This window comes from Armigeres subalbatus, chromosome 1 (genome assembly GCF_024139115.2).
Source record: "Armigeres subalbatus isolate Guangzhou_Male chromosome 1, GZ_Asu_2, whole genome shotgun sequence".
In the NCBI taxonomy this organism is placed as follows: domain Eukaryota; kingdom Metazoa; phylum Arthropoda; class Insecta; order Diptera; family Culicidae; genus Armigeres; species Armigeres subalbatus.
The window spans coordinates 10,105,157-10,125,248 of record NC_085139.1 but is presented as its reverse complement, the minus strand read 5'-3'; the positions used below and the strand labels follow the sequence as shown (position 1 = coordinate 10,125,248).

The 20,092-nt window shown below is 42.9% G+C and overlaps 1 protein-coding gene across 15 annotated transcripts in view; it reads left to right on the top strand.

Moving 5' to 3' along the window:
* LOC134221577 (collagen alpha chain CG42342) overlaps positions 1 to 20,092 on the top strand; it is a 638,959-nt gene that overhangs the window by 446,359 nt on the left and 172,508 nt on the right. For 10 of the 15 annotated variants that reach the window (XM_062700773.1, XM_062700777.1, XM_062700769.1 and 7 more), the window contains 3 exons: positions 8,304 to 8,339; positions 8,514 to 8,585; positions 18,116 to 18,184. In XM_062700773.1, the coding sequence (XP_062556757.1) occupies positions 8,304 to 8,339; positions 8,514 to 8,585; positions 18,116 to 18,184 (177 nt within the window). The remainder of the gene's footprint in view (positions 1 to 8,303; positions 8,340 to 8,513; positions 8,586 to 18,115; positions 18,185 to 20,092) is intronic. The other 5 variants (XM_062700820.1, XM_062700835.1, XM_062700800.1 and 2 more) reach the window with 2 other exon arrangements.

Here is a 20,092-nt window from a genome sequence, read left to right as displayed (position 1 = left end):
TATACTTTTATGCCCAGGGAAGTCGAGACAATTTCCAATCCGAAAATTGCATAGACTGGCACAGATAATGTTATTTTATCCGCATTTTCGATTTCAGTTAGGAAGAGTTCATGATAACTAAATATTTTCTAAGAATTTACTATGAAATATGAAAGTAAACATAAATTATATCAGAAGATACTGGTTGCAATTGATTTCAATTTCGCATAGTCCATAGTCCCATTCATTCGCATAGTGCTTTGTGTTGTTAAGCAATCCAGCCCTCTCTCAAAGATATCCTTTTCATTATTGTTTTTTCATGTGTATGGTGTTATGAAATTAAATAATTATGCAGTTCATGTAGACGCAGGCAAACATATGGACTCCTTCAAACTTTTCTACTATGAACAAACATCAGAACTTGGCGTATAATTATTTTCTACCGGACGGACTTTCTCATACGTATGGAGAATGTTTTTAAATTTTTCAATTTTTAAAAGAGTTTCTTCTCCGTTAAGTGTTATACACGCCTGAGCCTGTCAAATAAACGCAATAGATAAAAAAAAGAGTTTCTTTTAGTTCCTACAAATCCCTACAAACAATAAAATAATATGCTCGTAAATTTCGTCCAAGTGTTCTGGAGTCTGGAGACCGTTCGTCAAGTTAACTGATCCTTGCGAGTATCCACTAAGTTGAGGACTTGTAACATTAAACAAATTAGTTACTTCAAATACGATTTAAGATCACTTTGAAAATAAAATATTGTGCAAATTAGTATCTTTTGATATATTACCAGATTTCATAGTGAATTAGTAACTGAAATCAAAAACCCCGATTATAAAATAAAGTCATATGGCAATTCATTCCTATAGACCCACGCATACCACATCCGACGATTTTTATTAAAATATGTATGTAGATGCAAATGGCTTGTTGATTTTGATTCGAAAATTAAAATTATAAAAGAGCGTATTGAAATTAATTTGAAATTTGATAGAACTAATTGTAAGCAATGAAAAATATGGACGAATCAACAAAGAATGTTTTGACTTTTGATAAAAAAAAAAATGTTAGTTCAAAGCAGATCTGCTGAGTGCCAATATTTTGGATTGAATCCAAGCCTACATTGATCCAAATATGTAAATATTTTCCCCTCTTGAATGTCAAAAAGGCACTCACTTGGTCGCCATTACCGTGCGCAAAATACTGGATTCGTAATCGCTATAATAACTGATACGGCCGAATTTCGCTGATAATTTCTGCTCACAGGGAATCGGGATATTTCTGCTTGGTACCCGCCGTTTTCCGACCGACAGAATCCTGCTGCTCAACAGGCTTCTTTTCGCAATTAGCTGACTTCTGGTCGGAAATTTTTAGTCCCGCCAAAATATTGTTGAGAATAATTAGATCTCTTTTCTTAATCGGAAAAATCCTTAAAAAACGTCAGATTTCTGCAACAAATCGCCAAAAGGTTGCAATGCCAGTATAGGGTAGTGCACGGTCTGCTTCGTCTCATTCACACTGCAAAGAAATTAGAAAACAACAAGGCCAGTCAACGCCAAATTTCTTGAGGAACGAAAGATAAAGAGATTCGTTCGTGTTGTGCCCTATTACTTTTTGTCGCTGTGGAAACGGTAAATCAGGGGCGTGAGGTTTGAGTAAAATGCCTTTAGCGTGTGTTCATAGATTCATACCTCAGCGTGTCAGTCGGCGAGCAGCAAGTCATGACTCTCATGCCTCTTCCAATCAGATCTCGGGGGCGTGCACATGCATCCACGGAGAGTCGAGGTCATATCTTTTCGTTCCGATCATTGACGGCCACATATTTTGGCGATCCTGTCAGGGTACTTTTTGGATACTGTCGCTGGTTTCTTAGGGTGAGTGCAATTTAGGTGGTTAAATTGTGAGAAATGATATATTTTGGTTTGCAAAAACGCGTCTGGAAAAGTCTCCTTAAGTAGCATTAGTTTGCCTCGGAACACAGTGCGTAAAACCTCTTTCAGAAGATTTGAACACTACGTTACGTGAAAAAGCCGCCTGCTTCAAATTCTACTCTCTCGGAATCGATGGCAATACTGATGTTGAAAACATGGTGCAGGTAGGTGTCTTCATAATATGGGGGGGGCACTTGTGGTATTCGTACCATGGTACAAAAATCTTGAAATGAGTGCCATACCAATTATTGTCTTCATTAAAGATAGCCTTGAAATTATTTTCTTGTCGCCTTGTACCATGGTACGAATACCATAAGTGTGTGCCCCATATAAGGGGAGTTGATGATCATCTTTTAATAATTGGCAGTTTTAATCTCAATGAGTGGAACGACTACCGGAAAAGACCTGAAGCTTAGACACTCTTCTAAAAACTTAAGTGGCCTTACAACTGATGAAGCCGGCACTGGAAATGGCGGTTTAAGAACACTGGCATTGTAAGATTCACAGAAATGGCATTGTAAGAATCGAAGATAGGAAAAGCAGTCATAGTTGTATGGTTATATTTCCCAGCGCATTGCATTATTCACCAAGATAATCCGTGTGCGAAAACGATCAATATTTCTGAAGAACTGACGCTCGCCATTAAGCCAATTATCGCGGGGGATCCACAACCTCCAATTCTAAATGATGTTGACGGAAATGGAAGCAGAATATGGAGGTTTGCTGTATTATTGCGAAGTTTGTTGAGTAAGCCGTGGTACCAGGCTTGAGAGATTTTATTCTCTTCGAAACGAAATCGCACTATTTTTACAAGATAAAGAAAAACCAATGCCCGATCTGAATGATCCCGAAGAAGCTAGTAGTTTAGCTTTCCTGGTACTCTGGTAAATTAAAATTCCTGTTACGTAAAAACTGAATTTTCGAAGGCAATTCAATAGTGTTTAGTTTTCCTCTGAAGAATTTTTTTGGCTATTCTGGAAAAATGAGAAATAACATTGATTATTTTGGAAAAATATTTAAAAAATAGTTGCCGCCAGCAGGTGTTAATTCTGAAAGTTGGTCCGAGGATTGAAAAGGTTGGGCAGGCCTGATTAAATGATTGGCCTTGCTTGTGTACATGAAGCTTATCAGTTAGTCGATATGTCGTAATCTGTAAGGACTACATATAAAGTTATCCAGGTTTTTACGCGCTGAAGCCATAATACTTTGAATCACCCCTTTTGACATATGATGTGTCCACTATAATTTTCAAAGATGGATCTTAGCAATCGGTGACTCTTTGAAATTTCTGTTGAAAACATTAAGCTGTTATTATTTGGGTTTGAGCATGTTTTTAAAACTTGGTTTGAGATTTCTTCAATTTAATTACATTTTATTAATATTTACTTCGTTTGAGGTACAGATTTGGAACAATTGCAATTTAGCGTCCCTATTTTATTCATATAAAACACGAGTTCCACATCGGTATGATATACATATAGCGTTACAACACTACTGCATAATTCGCGCAGTCATTTGTTTGGGTCTTTGCGTGGTTTTCCGGAAAACCTGAACCTTCAGAAACCTCGGGAAGATAACAACTTAAAAGCAAAATCTATGATTTTGGTGTTTCGAATATAGTCACTAGATTCTAATTTATTTCTAAGCCATAAGGTGTCGACTATAAATGCCAATGAAAAATCTTGAATTTATGAGATGCAATATGCACGAAAGAGCTTATGTGGTAAAGAGATAAATGAGGTGGTTGATTCACAGGAAAATAACCAAAACTTACATCTCACCACTATGAGCATGAGCATGAGCATGATGACCGTGCAATTCGTAGTTGCTACTCCGTGATCGACCAGAACAATCGCAATTGCACAGGGAACCAATGGATGGAAGCATGGGATTTGCTATACACCCTCAATGTGCACAGTCCGAGAGCTCTAGTATTTTTGGATGGTCGATAACGGCGCTGGCCACGTCCTCACGGTCATCGGGGGATGGGAAGGAATTGATGATGCAGTCACTCGCCCACTGCAAGCCGAGAAACACCTCTGCACTCGCCACGAGTTCCTGCGGAGTTTTATTGGAATCTGGGGGTTAGGTTTTTATGGCAGAGGTTCGTCTTGGTTAACGGGTTGCCAATGTGATAGTAATGAAAGGGTGGTATTGGATGTCGAAACGAGCTTTTTTTGGCTCATTTCGAATTCTGACAGTTACCTGCTAGAACTAATCAAGTTGTAGGTATAGGGATAGAAGATGGAAACGGTTTGAAAGCCCATTTCTAGTTCTAGCGATTGCTAGAGCATTGAGAAATATATGAAAAGATACAAAGTAGGAGGAATGGAACGGGCCTGGGACTTAACCCACGACCTCCTGCGTATGCGGCAGAAGCGGTAGCCATATGACCACCAAGCCCGTGACGTGTATATAAAACGTACCCGAGAACCCTGATTAGATAGTTTGAAATCAAAGCTTACTACCACGGAGGAGGAAGGAGTGAGGGATGTTTATTGAAAAACCGCTCCTATGCAGCATGATTATTTACATGTATTAAGATGTTACAATATTCAGAAAGCTTTAACACCGTCTGCAGAAGGGTTTACACAAAAAGATATAACACGGTGGTGGCGTCGAATTCTAAAAAAGGAAGGACAACATCTTACAATGTTCATTATAAACAAGCACGATTCAGAATTGTAGGCGAACATCGTTCACTGTTGCAATTGACTTTTGATAAGATAGTCGAAACCAATAATCCGTTACTGACATCGCTGAAAACAACGCTAATCCATCCGTACTGATACATTTCGCCTTCTTATTTCTCTATTAAACAAATAAAATGCCTGAAATAGAAGAATATTTAAGAAATGACAATGGGTGAAATTCCTCGTTGATTGTAAATAACAACTCAACAAATCTCTTAGGTAACGAATTCGAAACCTCACTTCATGGCTACCACGATGTTACAAAAAATTAAGTTCACAGCATATGTCAAATTCGATTCACCCCTTGTAAATTTATGGCAAGCGTAAAAAGCAAGCGTAAATTTGAGTAAAAATAAGTTCGCGTTAGATTGAAGAAATCATAATAAATTGCTTCATACCCCATCATTGTATTTGCCAAAATATCATCAATTTTTAATTTTATTTGGATTGGATACATATTAGACTTCATTGTTTTTCAGAAAAATATATTAAGCTCTTTTAGTGGAATGTATTCAACCGTCTACGTCTATTCTTGACTACGAGTCAAGTACGAGACACTGAAGACGACCACACAGTTGTGGTCGAAACACGTATCTGCAAAGATATCGAAAATAATTGGTGGAATTAAATGGAGAGTACTTAATTCGTCTTAGACGGTTTCATTGTTTTTGTTAAAATCTCGCATAACAAAAAACTTCGTAAAATTTGTTGTGCTCTAATGATCCATTCATTACTTAGATCCTTATCTAAAAGCTGGTATAAATTTGTGGGACAGAATAGGGACGAAAGTATGAATCACGATTTGTCTTTCGCGACCCACCATTGATCAGCCCACTACCCCTGAATGCTGCGACCCACAGTTTGGGAACCCATGTTTTATATTATTGTTCTGTATTAAAACCATGATGTTGACACAGGTTTATTTTGGTGTGCAGTTTTTCAAAGGAGTTAATCTCAAATGCAACAGATATTCACCTTCGTATCATTTAAATAACCCAGGAGAAAACAAGCATCGCTCGAAGTTTTTTTTGCGTTTTTCATGAGAAAAGAAGGGGAATGTGGGGTTTGAGTAAAATGCCCTTATAATGCCCTTATTCACACCAAACCGTGTCAATCGGCAAGCAGTAAGTCATGACTCTGCCTCTTCCAGTCAAATCTCGGGGGCGTGCACACGCATCAACGGAGAGTCGCGGTCGCGGCTATTAACTGTAGCCGTTATGCTACGTACACACCAGTCAAGCAGTTCGACGAACATTGGCTCCACCCCCAAGAAAACGCTTCGGTTGCTGCTTTGTTGGAACGTGTGTGAAGTTGTTCGAACAACCATTTGACAGTTGGCGGCTCGGTTGGGAAAAATTAAAACGGTTTGATTTTGGTTTGAGTTGTCGGGGGTGGAGTCAAGGTTCGCCGAACATGTTTGAGCATTTGTAGTGAAGTTGCACAAACCCCCATATATTTTTGATGGTTGGTGCTCGAGTTGGTGCTTCGGTCGTTCGTGTGTGATATTGTTGGTCGAATAAATTGATTGTTCGTGTCGGTGTTGATAAAAATTGATGAATGTTTGAATTAACGGGAGGTGGAGTCAATGTTGGTCGAACTGCTTGACCGTGTGTACGTTCCATTAGAGGAAGCGGCCGTCGATAGCGAGAAGGATTTCCCATCCGGCTTCCAAACGTGTTTCGACTCGTTCGGCTATACAAATAAAACAGGTGAATCCTACACTATTTGGATTGTCTATCCAGGATTGGGTTGGAGATTTCCGTTTACCTTTGCAAAAAAAGGCGAAATACCATGAGCGGGTTAAAATGATAATAAATAATTAACTGCGAAATTATGAACCGATAACATCCATTGTTGCATTTATTTTGCTCGCTTTTCCCCTAAACAGCTCCCCTTCCCATGTACAAAGGCGCACTCTTTCAAGTGCAAGTAGTGCATCAGTTTGAAGCGTGCTACTCACTGCCGTTGCCTTCCGATAGAAAGGCGGATGGGTGGACTTGACAGACATGAAAGCCCCGTCAAGTTTGGCAAAAGTTCATCCATTCGAGAACGGTAATAAAGCCAGCTCTCTCGTTCCAGTGGAAACGGATTAGCCGGATAGTTTAGAATCAACAGATCATCGCTTCGAACGCAAAAATTCCTTCGCTTGCTGTAGGGAAAATTGATTAAAGATGTTTGAAGGATTCAATCGATCACTCGTGCGCAGACTACGCAGTGACAGCCAGCCAGATTGATCACATTATGATTGTCATCTGCAGCGGCAGATAGCTTCGGATGGAAATTAAATTTTTGCTGCTTGATTTTCCAAGACGCGCTACGCCACACCAGTTTCCAATTCTCCAGTAGTGGGGACGACGAACGGAGGATTTGGGTGGCGACAAGCGCAGCTAAATGGAGATGTCTCGAGGATTGAATTTATTACTTTCAAGTGTGTCGCCCGTTCTTCTCCGCTGTCAACACTTTGCTGCTCGACCGTCTTGTCTCGGGTACGGCATCATAACCCCTTCCGCCGAGGAAAGCGAGATGGATGACGTGTCAGTCAAGGAGGTATGTTAATTTGGGGTTTTCGCGCTGGTAAACAACTACTGCGAGTCTCCGTTGAGCTCAACTCCTTCTGACTAGACGTCTTTCGAGATGGATTAAATCGTATTAGTCTTTTTAAGATGGTTTGCTCGTGATTTATGATTTTTTTATGCGTGGCTGGATATTGTCTTATTTGAACATACATAAATTCGGGAGATGAATGATGATCCGCGAGATTTGTTACAGTCATGGAGCGGAAATCGCTCTGATGTTCTTTGTGGGATGAGTGATTAATCATAGCTTAAGATATTTTAAACCAGTTATGTTTGCTGTTTTAAAGAGTAGCTAGGGAAGTATAAACTAAAACAGAAATCATTATTCTTTCAGCTGTGAATGACAGACTTGATGTGATGATGTTTGATTTTTCTAACTTCCAATCAGGCCGAAAATAGAAAGACTAACATAGATGATCTAACACAACATAGAATTTGAATATTTGCAATATGCAACGCTCGAAGCTATTTGTCCTCCGATTCAACCCATCGCACCCCATTCATCATTCCATAGATTTTGAACCACCACTTAAACATTTGCATCCTCATCTGCCCACTGGTTCTTGCCATGCTCGTAGTTTATGTACGTTCGGTACACTCATTTCCAACCTAACCTGCTCTGTTGGTTTTCTGGTTTTAGGTGCCCCTCCTGGATCATCACCCTGTCTTCCTTCCACCCATTATCTCTATGCGCACAAACTTACTCCAGATCCACCTCGGGGCTGTCTATTACTATCAGCTTCCGAGCATCTCCACAACCATTGAACCAACTAACCATCACCAGCAGTAATTTATTACTTTTCTGTTTATCTTTCCAACGATAAAAGTAAACGAAACACGCACTCTGTTTGTTGCTCCTCACAAAAACAGATGCTTCATCGTTGTCTCGTCGTTGTCGGACGGAACCAACAAACTAATCGGATTGTACCTCTTTCTCCGTTTTTTCCCACTGTCTCTCGACTCATCTGTTCAACAAACCACCTTCTCGTCCGGCTGGATGGACAACAACGATCCTGACCCTGTCTGACCAACCTCTGGGGATTGCGACGCCAACAACGAACGAATGACCGGTGTCCGGTCCATTGTTTTTTGCGGAACTTGGAACAAAAACAAAAACCCAGGGGCCAATCGGGCTGGACGGTCCCAAGGGCGAACCGGTAAGTGTCCCTCTCACCGTAAAGTCTGCAAGTTGTAGTATGTCATGAATTTACGCTCAATTTGTGCTGACTGTCAACCCCCACAAACCCCAATTTTCCGATCCAAGTCGGCGGTGGTACAACTTTTCAATTAAAATCTCTGTGCATTTTTTTGTTTCTGTTTTGCATCTCCAGGGACGACCCGGGGACAAAGGCTCGAAAGGAGAAGTCGGATTGCCACCGATAGACGTGTTCCAGACAGTGAAGGTAATTTATTTATTTTTTTGGTGTAGATGCACAATGCTTTCGTCGTTTCCATACAGGTCCGGACAGTCGGCGGAGGAACATACCGACGATGAGACGAAGCCTGCTTTGTTGAAAGGCAACACCTCCAATCAAGTCAATTACGACGAAGATGGAATCGCCGGGGACGTGTCTCCGGAACAGAAATTAGCAGCCGATTGTGTGATCTATCGAGTCCGACATATCCTGCTGGGTCGACACTAGAGTGGTCCAAATCAGAAGTCGGAACTGTCATCTGAATTCTTCCGAAAAACATCCTTCATATGAAGCATAAGAACATCAGTCACATATTATCCTCTAATTTGTCAGTCACATATTATTATGGCGAATTATTGTAAAAATTACCGCCATCGGGGGTGACAATGGGTCTGGGGGTGAGAATGTGTCATCGCTCTCACCGGCAGTCTGGAGGTCGTACAGCAAAATCGTTCAAAAAGGTTGAAACAGTGACCCATTGTCACCCCCATTTGATCCATTGTCACCCCCGATGACGGTATATCGCAAGCGTGGAGTTCGAAAGATTGTCACGATATTCTTCCTGCTTTCTCGCGTTTCGAAGAGAACGTTTTTGAAACCCGTGGCTACGTAAATCCACTAGTTTTGGACTTATCGTGTCAATTTATACAGAGAGCCATAGTGTGTTCCTTGTGGCTATGAAGTCCATGAATAGAAGTTGAAGGAGCACATTTCTACAATATTTAACATGTGGTGAACACCTGATGGTAGGTAAAATGATTGCATATTCCTATTGAAAACTCCAGACCCTTGTTGAAAAACATTGAATCAGATTCATGTTGAAGAATTATAGATTAATGTTTGTAATCGTTGACTTATTTTGATTTTTTTTCACAATTCTACTTGGAAGTGAAAGATACTTATCATCTGCAGATATTTATACGTATTCACATGCCTCTGTTCTAAATCGTCTATCTATCTTCTTGCTATAGCTATAATCTAGATATTGCGATATTAAATAGGAATCTTCGGATTTCAGAACGGACTTCCCTAATAGGAATCGGCAGACTTTAACGATAAAAATTGCCAGATTTTTTTTGTTTAGGAGTCGGCACATAATAAAAATAATCGATTAAAATCTTGATAATATGAATCGACAAATTCTTTCGATGGAAATGGGCAGATTTTACCGATAGAAGTCCGCAGTTTTCTTTCGGAAGGAATCAACAGATTTTGCCGCAGTTTTTTACGACCATTTTTTTTTCGTTTCAGAAATCAGAAAAATTCCTTCTGGAAATCGGAAAACTCCATTCCGGAAGTCTAAAGGTGAATCGTTGGAATCAAATTTAAATCTGCATAGCGCATTCAGGAGTACAGACCTCCAAAAGTAAACGGCAGAAAACGATGGAAGCCAGTTTTTTATATTTGCTCACTTGCAGAATGCTCGAAAAAAAGGGCTTTCAGATATGTTAATTGCCTTACTAGAAACTCAAGGTGTGTGCTAGGACGGCCATTATCGTAGCCACTTCTGGACTATGTCTTGATTGTCCTTAAAACATCCCTTCGAAAGTCGGCAGATTTTTTTTTGTCCGGAGTCAGTGGATTCTGGAATCGAGATATTTCTGTTCGGAATCGTGAGATTCCTGTTCGGAATCGGAAGATTCCATTTCGGAATCGGAAGATTCCTGTTCGGAATCGGAAGATTCTTGTTCGGAATCGGAAGATTCCTGTCCGAAATCAGATAATTCCTGTCCGGAATCGGATGATTCCTGTCCAGAATCGGAAGATTCCTGTCCGGAATCGGAGATTCCTGTCCGGAATCGGAGATTCCTGTCCGGAATCGGAGATTCCTGTCCGGAATCGGAGATTCCTGTCCGGAATCGGAGATTCCTGTCCGGAATCGGAGATTCCTGTCCGGAATCGGAGATTCCTGTCCGGAATCGGAGATTCCTGTCCGGAATCGGAGATTCCTTTCCGGAATCGGAGATTCCTGTCCGGAATCGGAAGATTCCTGCCCGGAATCGGAAGATTCCTGTCCGGAATCGGAAGATTTCTGTCTGGAATCGGAAGATTCCTGTCTGGAATCGGAAGATTCCTGTCCGGAATAGGAAGATTCCTGTCCGGAATAGGAAGATTCCTGTCCGGAATCGGAAGATTCCTGTCCGGAATCGGAAGATTCCTGTCCGAAATCGGAAGATTCCTGTACGGAATCGGAAGATTCCTGTCCGGAATCGAAAGATTCCTGTCCGGAATCGGAAGATTCCTGTCCGGAATCGGAAGATTCCTGTCCGGAATCGGAAGATTCCTGTCCGGAATCGGAAGATTCCTGTCCGGAATCGGAAGATTCCTGTCCGGAATCGGAAGATTCCTGTCCGGAATCGGAAGATTCCTGTCCGGAATCGGAAGATTCCTGTCCGGAATCGGAAGATTCCTGTCCGGAATCGGAAGATTCCTGTCCGGAATCGGAAGATTCCTGTCCGAATCGGAAGATTCCTGTCCGGAATCGGAAGATTCCTGTCCGAATCGGAAGATTCCTGTCCGGAATCGGAAGATTCCTGTCCGAATCGGAAGATTCCTGTCCGGAATCGGAAAATTCCTGTCCGAAATCGGAATATTCTTGTACAAAATCGGAAGATTCCTGTCCGAAATCGGAAGATTCCTTTCCGGAATCGGAAGATTCCTTCCGAAATCGGAAGATTCCTTCCCGAAATCGGAAGATTCCTGCCCGAAATCGGAAGATTCCTGTCCGGAATCGGAAGATTCATGCATGGAATCGGAAGATTCCTGCCGGAATCGGAAGATTCCTGCCCGGAATCGGAAGACTCCTGCCCGGAATCGGAAGATTTCTGCCGGAATCGGAAGATTCCTGCCGTAATTGGAAGATTCCTGTCCGGAATCAGAAGAATCCTGTCCAGAATCGGAAGATTCTTTTCCGGAATCGGAAGATTCTTGTTCAGAGTCGGAAGATTCCTACCCGGAATCGGAAGATTCCTGCCCGTAATTGAAGATTCCTGTCCGGAATCGGAAGATTCCTGTCCGGAATCGGAAGATTCTTGTCCGAAATCGGAAGATTCCTGTCCGGAATGGGAAGATTGCTGTCCGGAATCGGAAAGATTCATGCATGGAATTGGAAGATTCCTGCCCGGAATTGTAAGATTCCTGCCCGGAATCGGAAGACTCCTGCCCGGAATCGGAAGATTCCTGCCCGGAATCGGAAGATTCCTGCCCGGAATCGGAAGATTCCTGTCCGGAATCAGAAGATTCCTGTCCAGAATCGGAAGATTCCTTTCCGGAATCGGAAGATTCTTGTTCAGGGTCAGAAGGTTCCTAACTGGAATCGGAAGATTCCTGTCCGGAATTGGAAGATTACTGTCCGGAATCGGAAGATTCCTGCCCGTAATTGGAAGATTCCTGTCCGGAAAAAGAAGTTTCCTGTCCAGAATCGGAAGATTCCTTTCCGGGATCGGAAGATTCTTGCCCGCAATCGAAGAATTCCTGTCCGGAATCGGAAGATTTTTGCCCGTAATTGGAAGATTCCTGTCCGGAATTGGAAGATTCCTGACCGGAATTGGAAGATTCCTGCCCGTAATTGGAAGATTCCTGTCCGTGATCGGAAGATTCTTGCCCGTAATCGGAAGACTCCTGCCCGGAATCGGAAATTTCTTGCCCGTAATTGGAAGATTCCTGTCCGGAATCGGAAGATTCCTGTCCAGAATCGGAAGCTTCCTTTCCGGAATCGGAAGATTCTTGTTCAGAATCAGAAGATTCCTACCTGGAATCGGAAGATTCCTGTCCGGAATCGGAAGATTCCTGTCCGGAATCAGATAATTCCTGTCCGGAATCGGAGATTCCTGTCCGGAATCAGATAATTCCTGTCTGGAAGCGGAAGATTCCTGCCCGGAATCGGAGATTCCTGTGCGGAATCGGAAGATTCCTGCCTGAAATCGGAAGATTCCTGCCCGAAATCGGAAGATTCCTGCCCGAAATCGGAAGATTCCTGTCCGAAATAGGAAGATTCCTGCCCGGAATTGCAAGATTCCTGTCCGGAATCGGAGGATTCCTGTCCGGAATCGGAGGACTCCTGTCCGGAATCGGAAGATTCTTGTCCGGAATCGGAAGATTCTTGTCCGGAATCGGAGATTCCTGTCCGGAATCGGAGATTCCTGTCCGGAATCGGAGATTCCTGTCCGGAATCGGAGATTCCTGTCCGGAATCGAAGATTCCTGTCCGGAATCGAAAGATTCCTGTCCGGAATCGGAAGATTCCTGTCCAAAATCGGAAGATTCCTGTCCGGAATCGGAAGATTCCTGTCCGGAATCAGAAGATTCCTGTTCGGAATCGGAAGATTCCTGTCCGGAATCGGAAGATTCCTGTCCGGAATCGGAAGATTCCTGTCCGAATCGGAAGATTCCTGTCCGGAATCGGAAGATTCCTGTCCGGAATTGGAAGAGTCCTTTCCGGAATCGGAAGATTCCTGTTCGGAATCGGAAGATTCCTGTCCGGAATCGGAAGATTTCTGTCCGGAATTGGAAGATTCCTGTCTGGAATTGGAAGATTCCTTTCCGGAATCGGAAGATTCCTGTCCGGAATAGGAAGATTCCTGTCCGAATCGGAAGATTCCTGTCCGGAATCGGAAGATTCCTGTCCGGAATCGGAAGATTCCTGTCCGGAATCGGAAGATTCCTATCCGGAATCGGAAGATTCCTATCTGGAATCGGAAGATTCCTATCTGGAATCGGAAGATTCCTATCCGGAATCGGAAGATTCCTATCCGGAATCGGAAGATTCCTATCCGGAATCGGAAGATTCATATCCGGAATCGACAGATTCCTGTCCGGAATCGGAGATTCTTGTCCGGAATCGGAGATTCCTGTCCGGAATCGGAGATTCCTGTCCGGAATCGGAGATTCCTGTCCGGAATCGGAGATTCCTGGCCGGAATCGGAGATTCCTGTCCGGAATCGGAGATTCCTGTCCGGAATCGGAGATTCCTGTCCGGAATCGGAGATTCCTGTCCGGAATCGGAGATTCCTGTCCGGCATCGGGAGATTCCTGTCCGGAATCGGAAGATTTCTGTCCGGGATCGGAAGATTCCTGTCCGGAATCGGAAGATTCCTGTCCGGAATCGGAAGATGACTGTCCGGAATCGGAAGATTCCTGTCCGGAATCGGAAGATTCCTGTCCGGAATCGGAAGATTCCTGTCCGAATCGGAAGATTCCTGTCCGGAATCGGAAGATTCCTGTCCGGAATCGGAAGATTCCTGTCCGAATCGGAAGATTCCTGTCCGGAATCGGAAGATTCCTGTCCGGAATCGGAAGATTCCTGTCCGGAATCGGAAGATTTCTGTCCGAATCGGAAGATTCCTGTCCGGAATCGGAAGATTCCTGTCCGGAATCGGAAGACTGTTGTCCGGAATCGGAAGATTCCTGTCCGGAATCGGAAGATTCCTGTCCGGAATCGGAAGATTCCTGTCCGGTATCGGAGATTCCTGTCCGGAATCGGAGATTCCTGTCCGGAATCGGAGATTCCTGTCCGGAATCGGAGATTCCTGTCCGGAATCGGAGATTCCTGTCCGGAATCGGAGATTCCTGTCCGGAATCGGAGGATTCCTACCCGGAATCGGAAGATTCTTATCCGGAATCGGAAGATTCCTATCCGGAATCGGAAGATTCCTATCCGGAATCGGAAGATTCCTATCCGGAATCGGAAGATTCCTATCCGGAATCGGAAGATTCCTATCCGGATTCGGAAGATTCCTATCCGGAATCGGAAGATTCCTATCCGGAATCGGAAGATTCCTATCCGGATTCGGAAGATTCCTATCCGGATTCGGAAGATTCCTATCCGGATTCGGAAGATTCCTATCCGGATTCGGAAGATTCCTATCCGGAATCGGAAGATTCCTATCCGGAATCGGAAGATTCCTATCCGGAATCGGAAGATTCCTATCCGGAATCGGAAGATTCCTATCCGGAATCGGAAGATTCCTATCCGGAATCGGAATATTCCTATCCGGAATCTTAAGATTCCTATCCGGAATCGGAAGATTCCTATCCGGAATCGGAAAATTGCTATCCGGAATCGGAAGATTCCTGTCCGGAATCGGAAGATTCCTGTCCGGAATCGGAGAATTCCTGTCCGGAATCGGAAGATTCCTGTCCGGAATCGGAGATTCCTGTCCGGAATCGGAAGATTCCTATCCGGAATCGGAAGTTTCCTCTTCGGATTCGGAAGATGCCTTTCCTGAATCGGAGATTCCTGTCCGGAATCGGAGATTCCTGTCCGGAATCGGAGATTCCTGTCCGGAATCGGAGATTCCTGTCCGGAATCGGAGATTCCTGTCCGGAATCGGAGATTCCTGTCCGGAATCGGAGATTCCTGTCCGGAATCGGAGATTCCTGTCCGGAATCGGAGATTCCTGTCCGGAATCGGAGATTCCTGTCCGGAATCGGAAGATTCCTATCCGGAATCGGAAGATTCCTATCCGGAATCGGAAGATTCCTATCCGGAATCGGAAGATTCCTATCCGGAATCGGAAGATTCCTATCCGGAATCGGAAGATTCCTATCCGGAATCGGAAGATTCCTATCCGGAATCGGAAGATTCCTATCCGGAATCGGAAGATTCCTATCCGGAATCGGAAGATTCCTATCCGGAATCGGAAGATTCCTATCCGAATCGGAAGATTCCTATCCGGAATCGGAAGATTCCTATCCGGAATCGAAGATTCCTATCCGGAATCGGAAGATTCCTATCCGGAATCAGAAAATTCCTATCCGGAATCAGACGACCCCTATTCGGAATCGGACGATTCCTATCCGGAATCGGAAGATTCCTATGCGGAATCGGAAAATTCCTATCCGAAGATTCCTATCCGGAATCGGGAGATTCCTATCTGGAATCGGAAGATTCCTATCCGGAATCGGAAGATTCCTATCCGGAATCGGAAGATTCCTATCCGGAATCGGAAGATTCCTATCCGAAATCGGAAGATTCCTATCCGGAATCGGAAGATTCCTATCCGAAATCGGAAGATTCCTATCCGGAATCGGAAGATTCCTATCCGAAATCGGAAGATTCCTATCCGGAATCGGAAGATTCCTATCCGAAATCGGAAGATTCCTATCCGGAATCGGAAGATTGTTATCCGGAATCGGAAGATTCTTGTCCGGAATCGGAAGATTCTTGTCCGGAATCGAAAGATTCCGGTCCCGATTCAGAGGATTCCTGTCATGAATCTGAAGATTCTTGCCCGGAAATCTTAAAATTCTAGTTCGGAATCAGAAACCGGAAGATTCGTTCCCGGAAGCAGGCAAATTCTCATTCTGAATCCGGAAGATTCCATTGGAAATTCTCTTCCAGAAATCGGAAGATTCCCATCCAAAAATTGGAAGATTCCCTTCCGAATATCAGAAAATTTACTTCCGGAAATCGAATAAACCCCTCTCGAAATTCCGAAGATTCGTTTCCGGAAATCTGAGGATTCCCTTTCAGAATTCCTTCCAGATCTCAGAGGATTTCCTTCCGGAAATGGAAGGATTTCCTTCCGGAAATGGAAGGATTTCCTTCCGATTTCCGGAAATTGGAAGATTTTTTTCCGGAAAGTGCAAATTCAAATGCAAATAAGTTCTCAGGGACGTGCCTATTTTTTACCGTGTGAAAATCGGAAGTTTTTCTTGGAAATCAGAAGTATTAGTTTTCTGACCATATGATGGAAAATCTTTTGCTTCAGTACTTTCATTTAAAGTGCACATTGGAGCTAGACATTCCATTTGATAAAACTTTTGCTTTTGAAAACAATTCCACATAAATTTGGACCACTCTATTGAACAAACACGCATCCGTTCTAATGCGATGTTCCGCACCGCTGCTGGAAACGTGACAAATCACATACGGAACCACTTAGTAGGCCAGGATATTGGTTCCGGGCTCTATCGGCTGATCGAAATAGTCTGCTCTGAATGACCATGCTGCCATTACCGTTGAACTCGACCAACAGTGATGAAGTCTACGAGAAGGAATCGCATGTCAGGAAGACATCGGATTGAATAGTCGGCCGCACTTAAAGAACGATCCATTCCGCAGGGACTGCTGCTTCGATAATGTAATTATGATTAATTAACTCGACAGGAACATAGTGAGTGGCCTACTGGGATCGATTGTGTTTCTGCCAATGTTAATGACTGTGGGCGCCAGGGGAGTGGACATGACGCTCATCGATTTCAATGTGCTTCGTTAATTAGTGCGAAAGACAGCGTGTGTGTGCTCCGGTCGGACGTGTATCATGTCATGTCATTCTTGCACAGATAGCGGACAAGCGGGTCAAAAAATAAATCTGCGAACATAGAAATAGGATTGATTTCGTGGAATGTCACCGATCCCGTGACATATTGGACACGAATGTCGTTTATCAGATGATGGCGTGTTGGGAAAATGTTCAAATTCCATAGAAGTCAATCGTATTGACTAAGCTGTGAAATTGGATTGCCATTTTGAAATAGCGAGTACTTTTTTGTGATTATCGTCATTTTTTATTATTTGATAGATTACATTTCACTGATGTTTTCTTACAAACATTATTATTACATATAAGAGAATTTTTAATATTCTACGGAAACATTAAAAATCTCAAAAACCGATAAACTAAATCAAATGATTTTATAATATCTTGGCATGATTCCACTTCAACTCACTTTTATGATGGCGCAATTAATTCAACCGACAAAGCCATTCGATGGTGTTCACATTTTCACACCTAGAGAGACCGGAAAATGAACATCGCCATGCCATGCCATCAACAGTAGCGCTCATATCGAAACCCGTTCGACATCGCAATAGATATTTTCACGCTCGACTTGCCTGTCAACGAGGGGCGCCCATCAAAGGTGGTGGCAGCGATCAACCATGATGGTCGAGAAAGAAGCCAGAGAAAGTGACACGAAACCGTCCCATCACGATTAACACCAGATAATGGGCGAGATAACCCGGACGAGCCACCATATCCATCCCCTCGACGGCCATTTCACGATGAAGCGTTCTGTGCTGATACGCCTACTCTGTGCGCGATGTGTCATCTGTCGCCAAGCATGAGCACAAGATGCAAAAAAAAATCATGGCACACTGGGATCGTGCATCTGCCACCCCAACTACTGTCAAGCGTGGCCAACTAGACCGAGCAAACGATGGCAGGTCATTTACGTAAAATTAAACTCTGAATTGCTGCTTCCTTCCGCGCGTTATGTCGCTGCAAATTGCATCCCGGCTCGACTGAGTTGACATCCAGTTGCTGCCATATGAGCACGGGACAAGCAGCAGCAGCAGCAGCAGCATCAGTGCCATCCAGACAACTTTTGTCATTAGATCCTCACCGCAGCCGTTTTTTCCTGATACCCTACACTTATTCTATGCTCAGAACCATGCAGTAATTGTGTGCTTTTTCATCTCCTGTTCTCTTTTCCACGTCTTCGCCCATCCGCCGGAACGATGATGACAACGGCACCTTGGATCCGGCGAAAAAATCCTGCCGCATCCTTCGAAAGGGATTAAAGCGATCCGTAACGACACTGCGGGGTGGCTCGCTGGGCTACGCTGAAATCGTAGCCGTCAAGGTACAGCAGCATCTTCTTGACTGTTGTTAACAGTGCCGGTGCTTGGTTTGCTGGTTGTTGGCTTATCTGCTTCCTTCAAAACGCTGACTGTGGGCGCTCGGTGGAGAGTTTTCCCTGTTTTCTCGGTGGTTGTGTCTCAGTTCGATTAGCGGGCTGTGGGGGAGGGAGGAGGTGGACTTCCCCGGGCGGACGGAAAACACCAACTGACGATGCGATGGCTCTGTGGCTAACTACAATAGCAGAGCCGGTCGTCCGCCTGGGAAGGCTGCCTCGACTCGAAGTTGACGAAGACACCACCAGGGAAAGGGAAACTCTTGTTCTGTTAGTTTGGCGTTGTTGTAGATGTTGTAGTTGTGTTTGGCTTTTACTTTAACTCTAGCTTTTTCTACCGTAGCTTGTTAACTTCGTTGCTCGGTGCTGAGCACCAAGAATTGTGGTGGAACTAAATTTTATTATTTTTTTGTACTTTCTTCTTATGTAGTTGTAGAGATGATGTTGTTGTTGATGCTTTTTTATGTTTCCGCTTAATACTCAAACACACCGTAGTGATTATTATTAAAAACTTCTGGTTAACGGAATAAACTAGAAATCCTTCGGGATGGAGAGATGCAGATTTGTAAAACTCTGTAATCCGTCGTAAATATAAGTAAGTACCGGGCTAGTGGAATTTCCTGCTCTATGAAAAAAAATCTTTGCCGTAAAAGTGAGCTGGGAATTAGAGTTTGTCGATTGAAGAAGTAAGTATGGATTCTTATGGACACAAGACTATCTTAAAAATAATTAATACTTGTCATTTGTCACAAAGTAAATCAATTCAGTAAACTGCGATTGATCTTACTGCTCTGTGAACTTTCTTCAGTTATCTTAAGGCGAGTTAGTACTGTTCCATTTAATTCCACCTCTTTATAATCTTTGCAGATATGTATTTCAACCTCAACAGTAAGGTCGCCTACAGTGTCTCGAACTTGAAATGACGAGTCAAGTATGAGGCAGGGGTGAAATTGAAACAGTACTTACTCGACTTATACGACAAATACATAATAAAATCGGTGCAATAAAGTGTGTGCAGCATAAAAGTAGAATATGGTAGTCCATTTACTCACATCGATTTTCATTTTTTGAGATCATGTTCAAGCTTTGCGAATAGGAATGATAGATACTTTTTCGAAGGTCAGTTTCAATCTTAAAATATTCAAAATATTTGCATACGTCTATTTCTCAAGTAATGTTTTTAGTTTATAGCGCTCTTGAAGACCATTATTTACCAAAAGTGCCTTGAAACCATTATAAACCAAAATGTTACTGGGGTTTGTGACCTTTGACACCAGTACTAGAGAAAAACATCAAACATAATAATTTTCAGTACCAATGGACTGGGAAGCAAAAGAATATATTATATTGTGATTCCTATAGAATACCTTAAAAACTTCCTCTAGGATTTATGTGAGAAATACTTTAAGCAAAGTTCTGGTAATGGTAAAACACCAGAAATTTTGGCGTAATCGGTTCATTGAGAATTTGACGTCAACAGCTATAGTTGAAATGATTAATCAGTTAATAAATCAGATAAACCATTGTCAGGCAACATTGTAGTCAAGATTACAAAACATTTTTTGTACTTTATCATCTCGATCATCTAAATAAGTAATTTATTTGTAAAGTGTCTTGGAATTCCTTGAAATGTTTCTGAAGAAACTATAAAAATCATTAAAGTTCTGAGAATGTTCAACGAAGCATGATGATGGATCGACTGTAATCTCAATATTTTGGGATTTTTTTCTTGACACTACTTTTTACGACTTTTCTCGGAGTTCAACCATAATTTATTTACAATGTGAATATGTACATTATGTGGAAGATATTGATTTGAAAAATATATTGGAGAATGCGAATCGAACCCACGACACT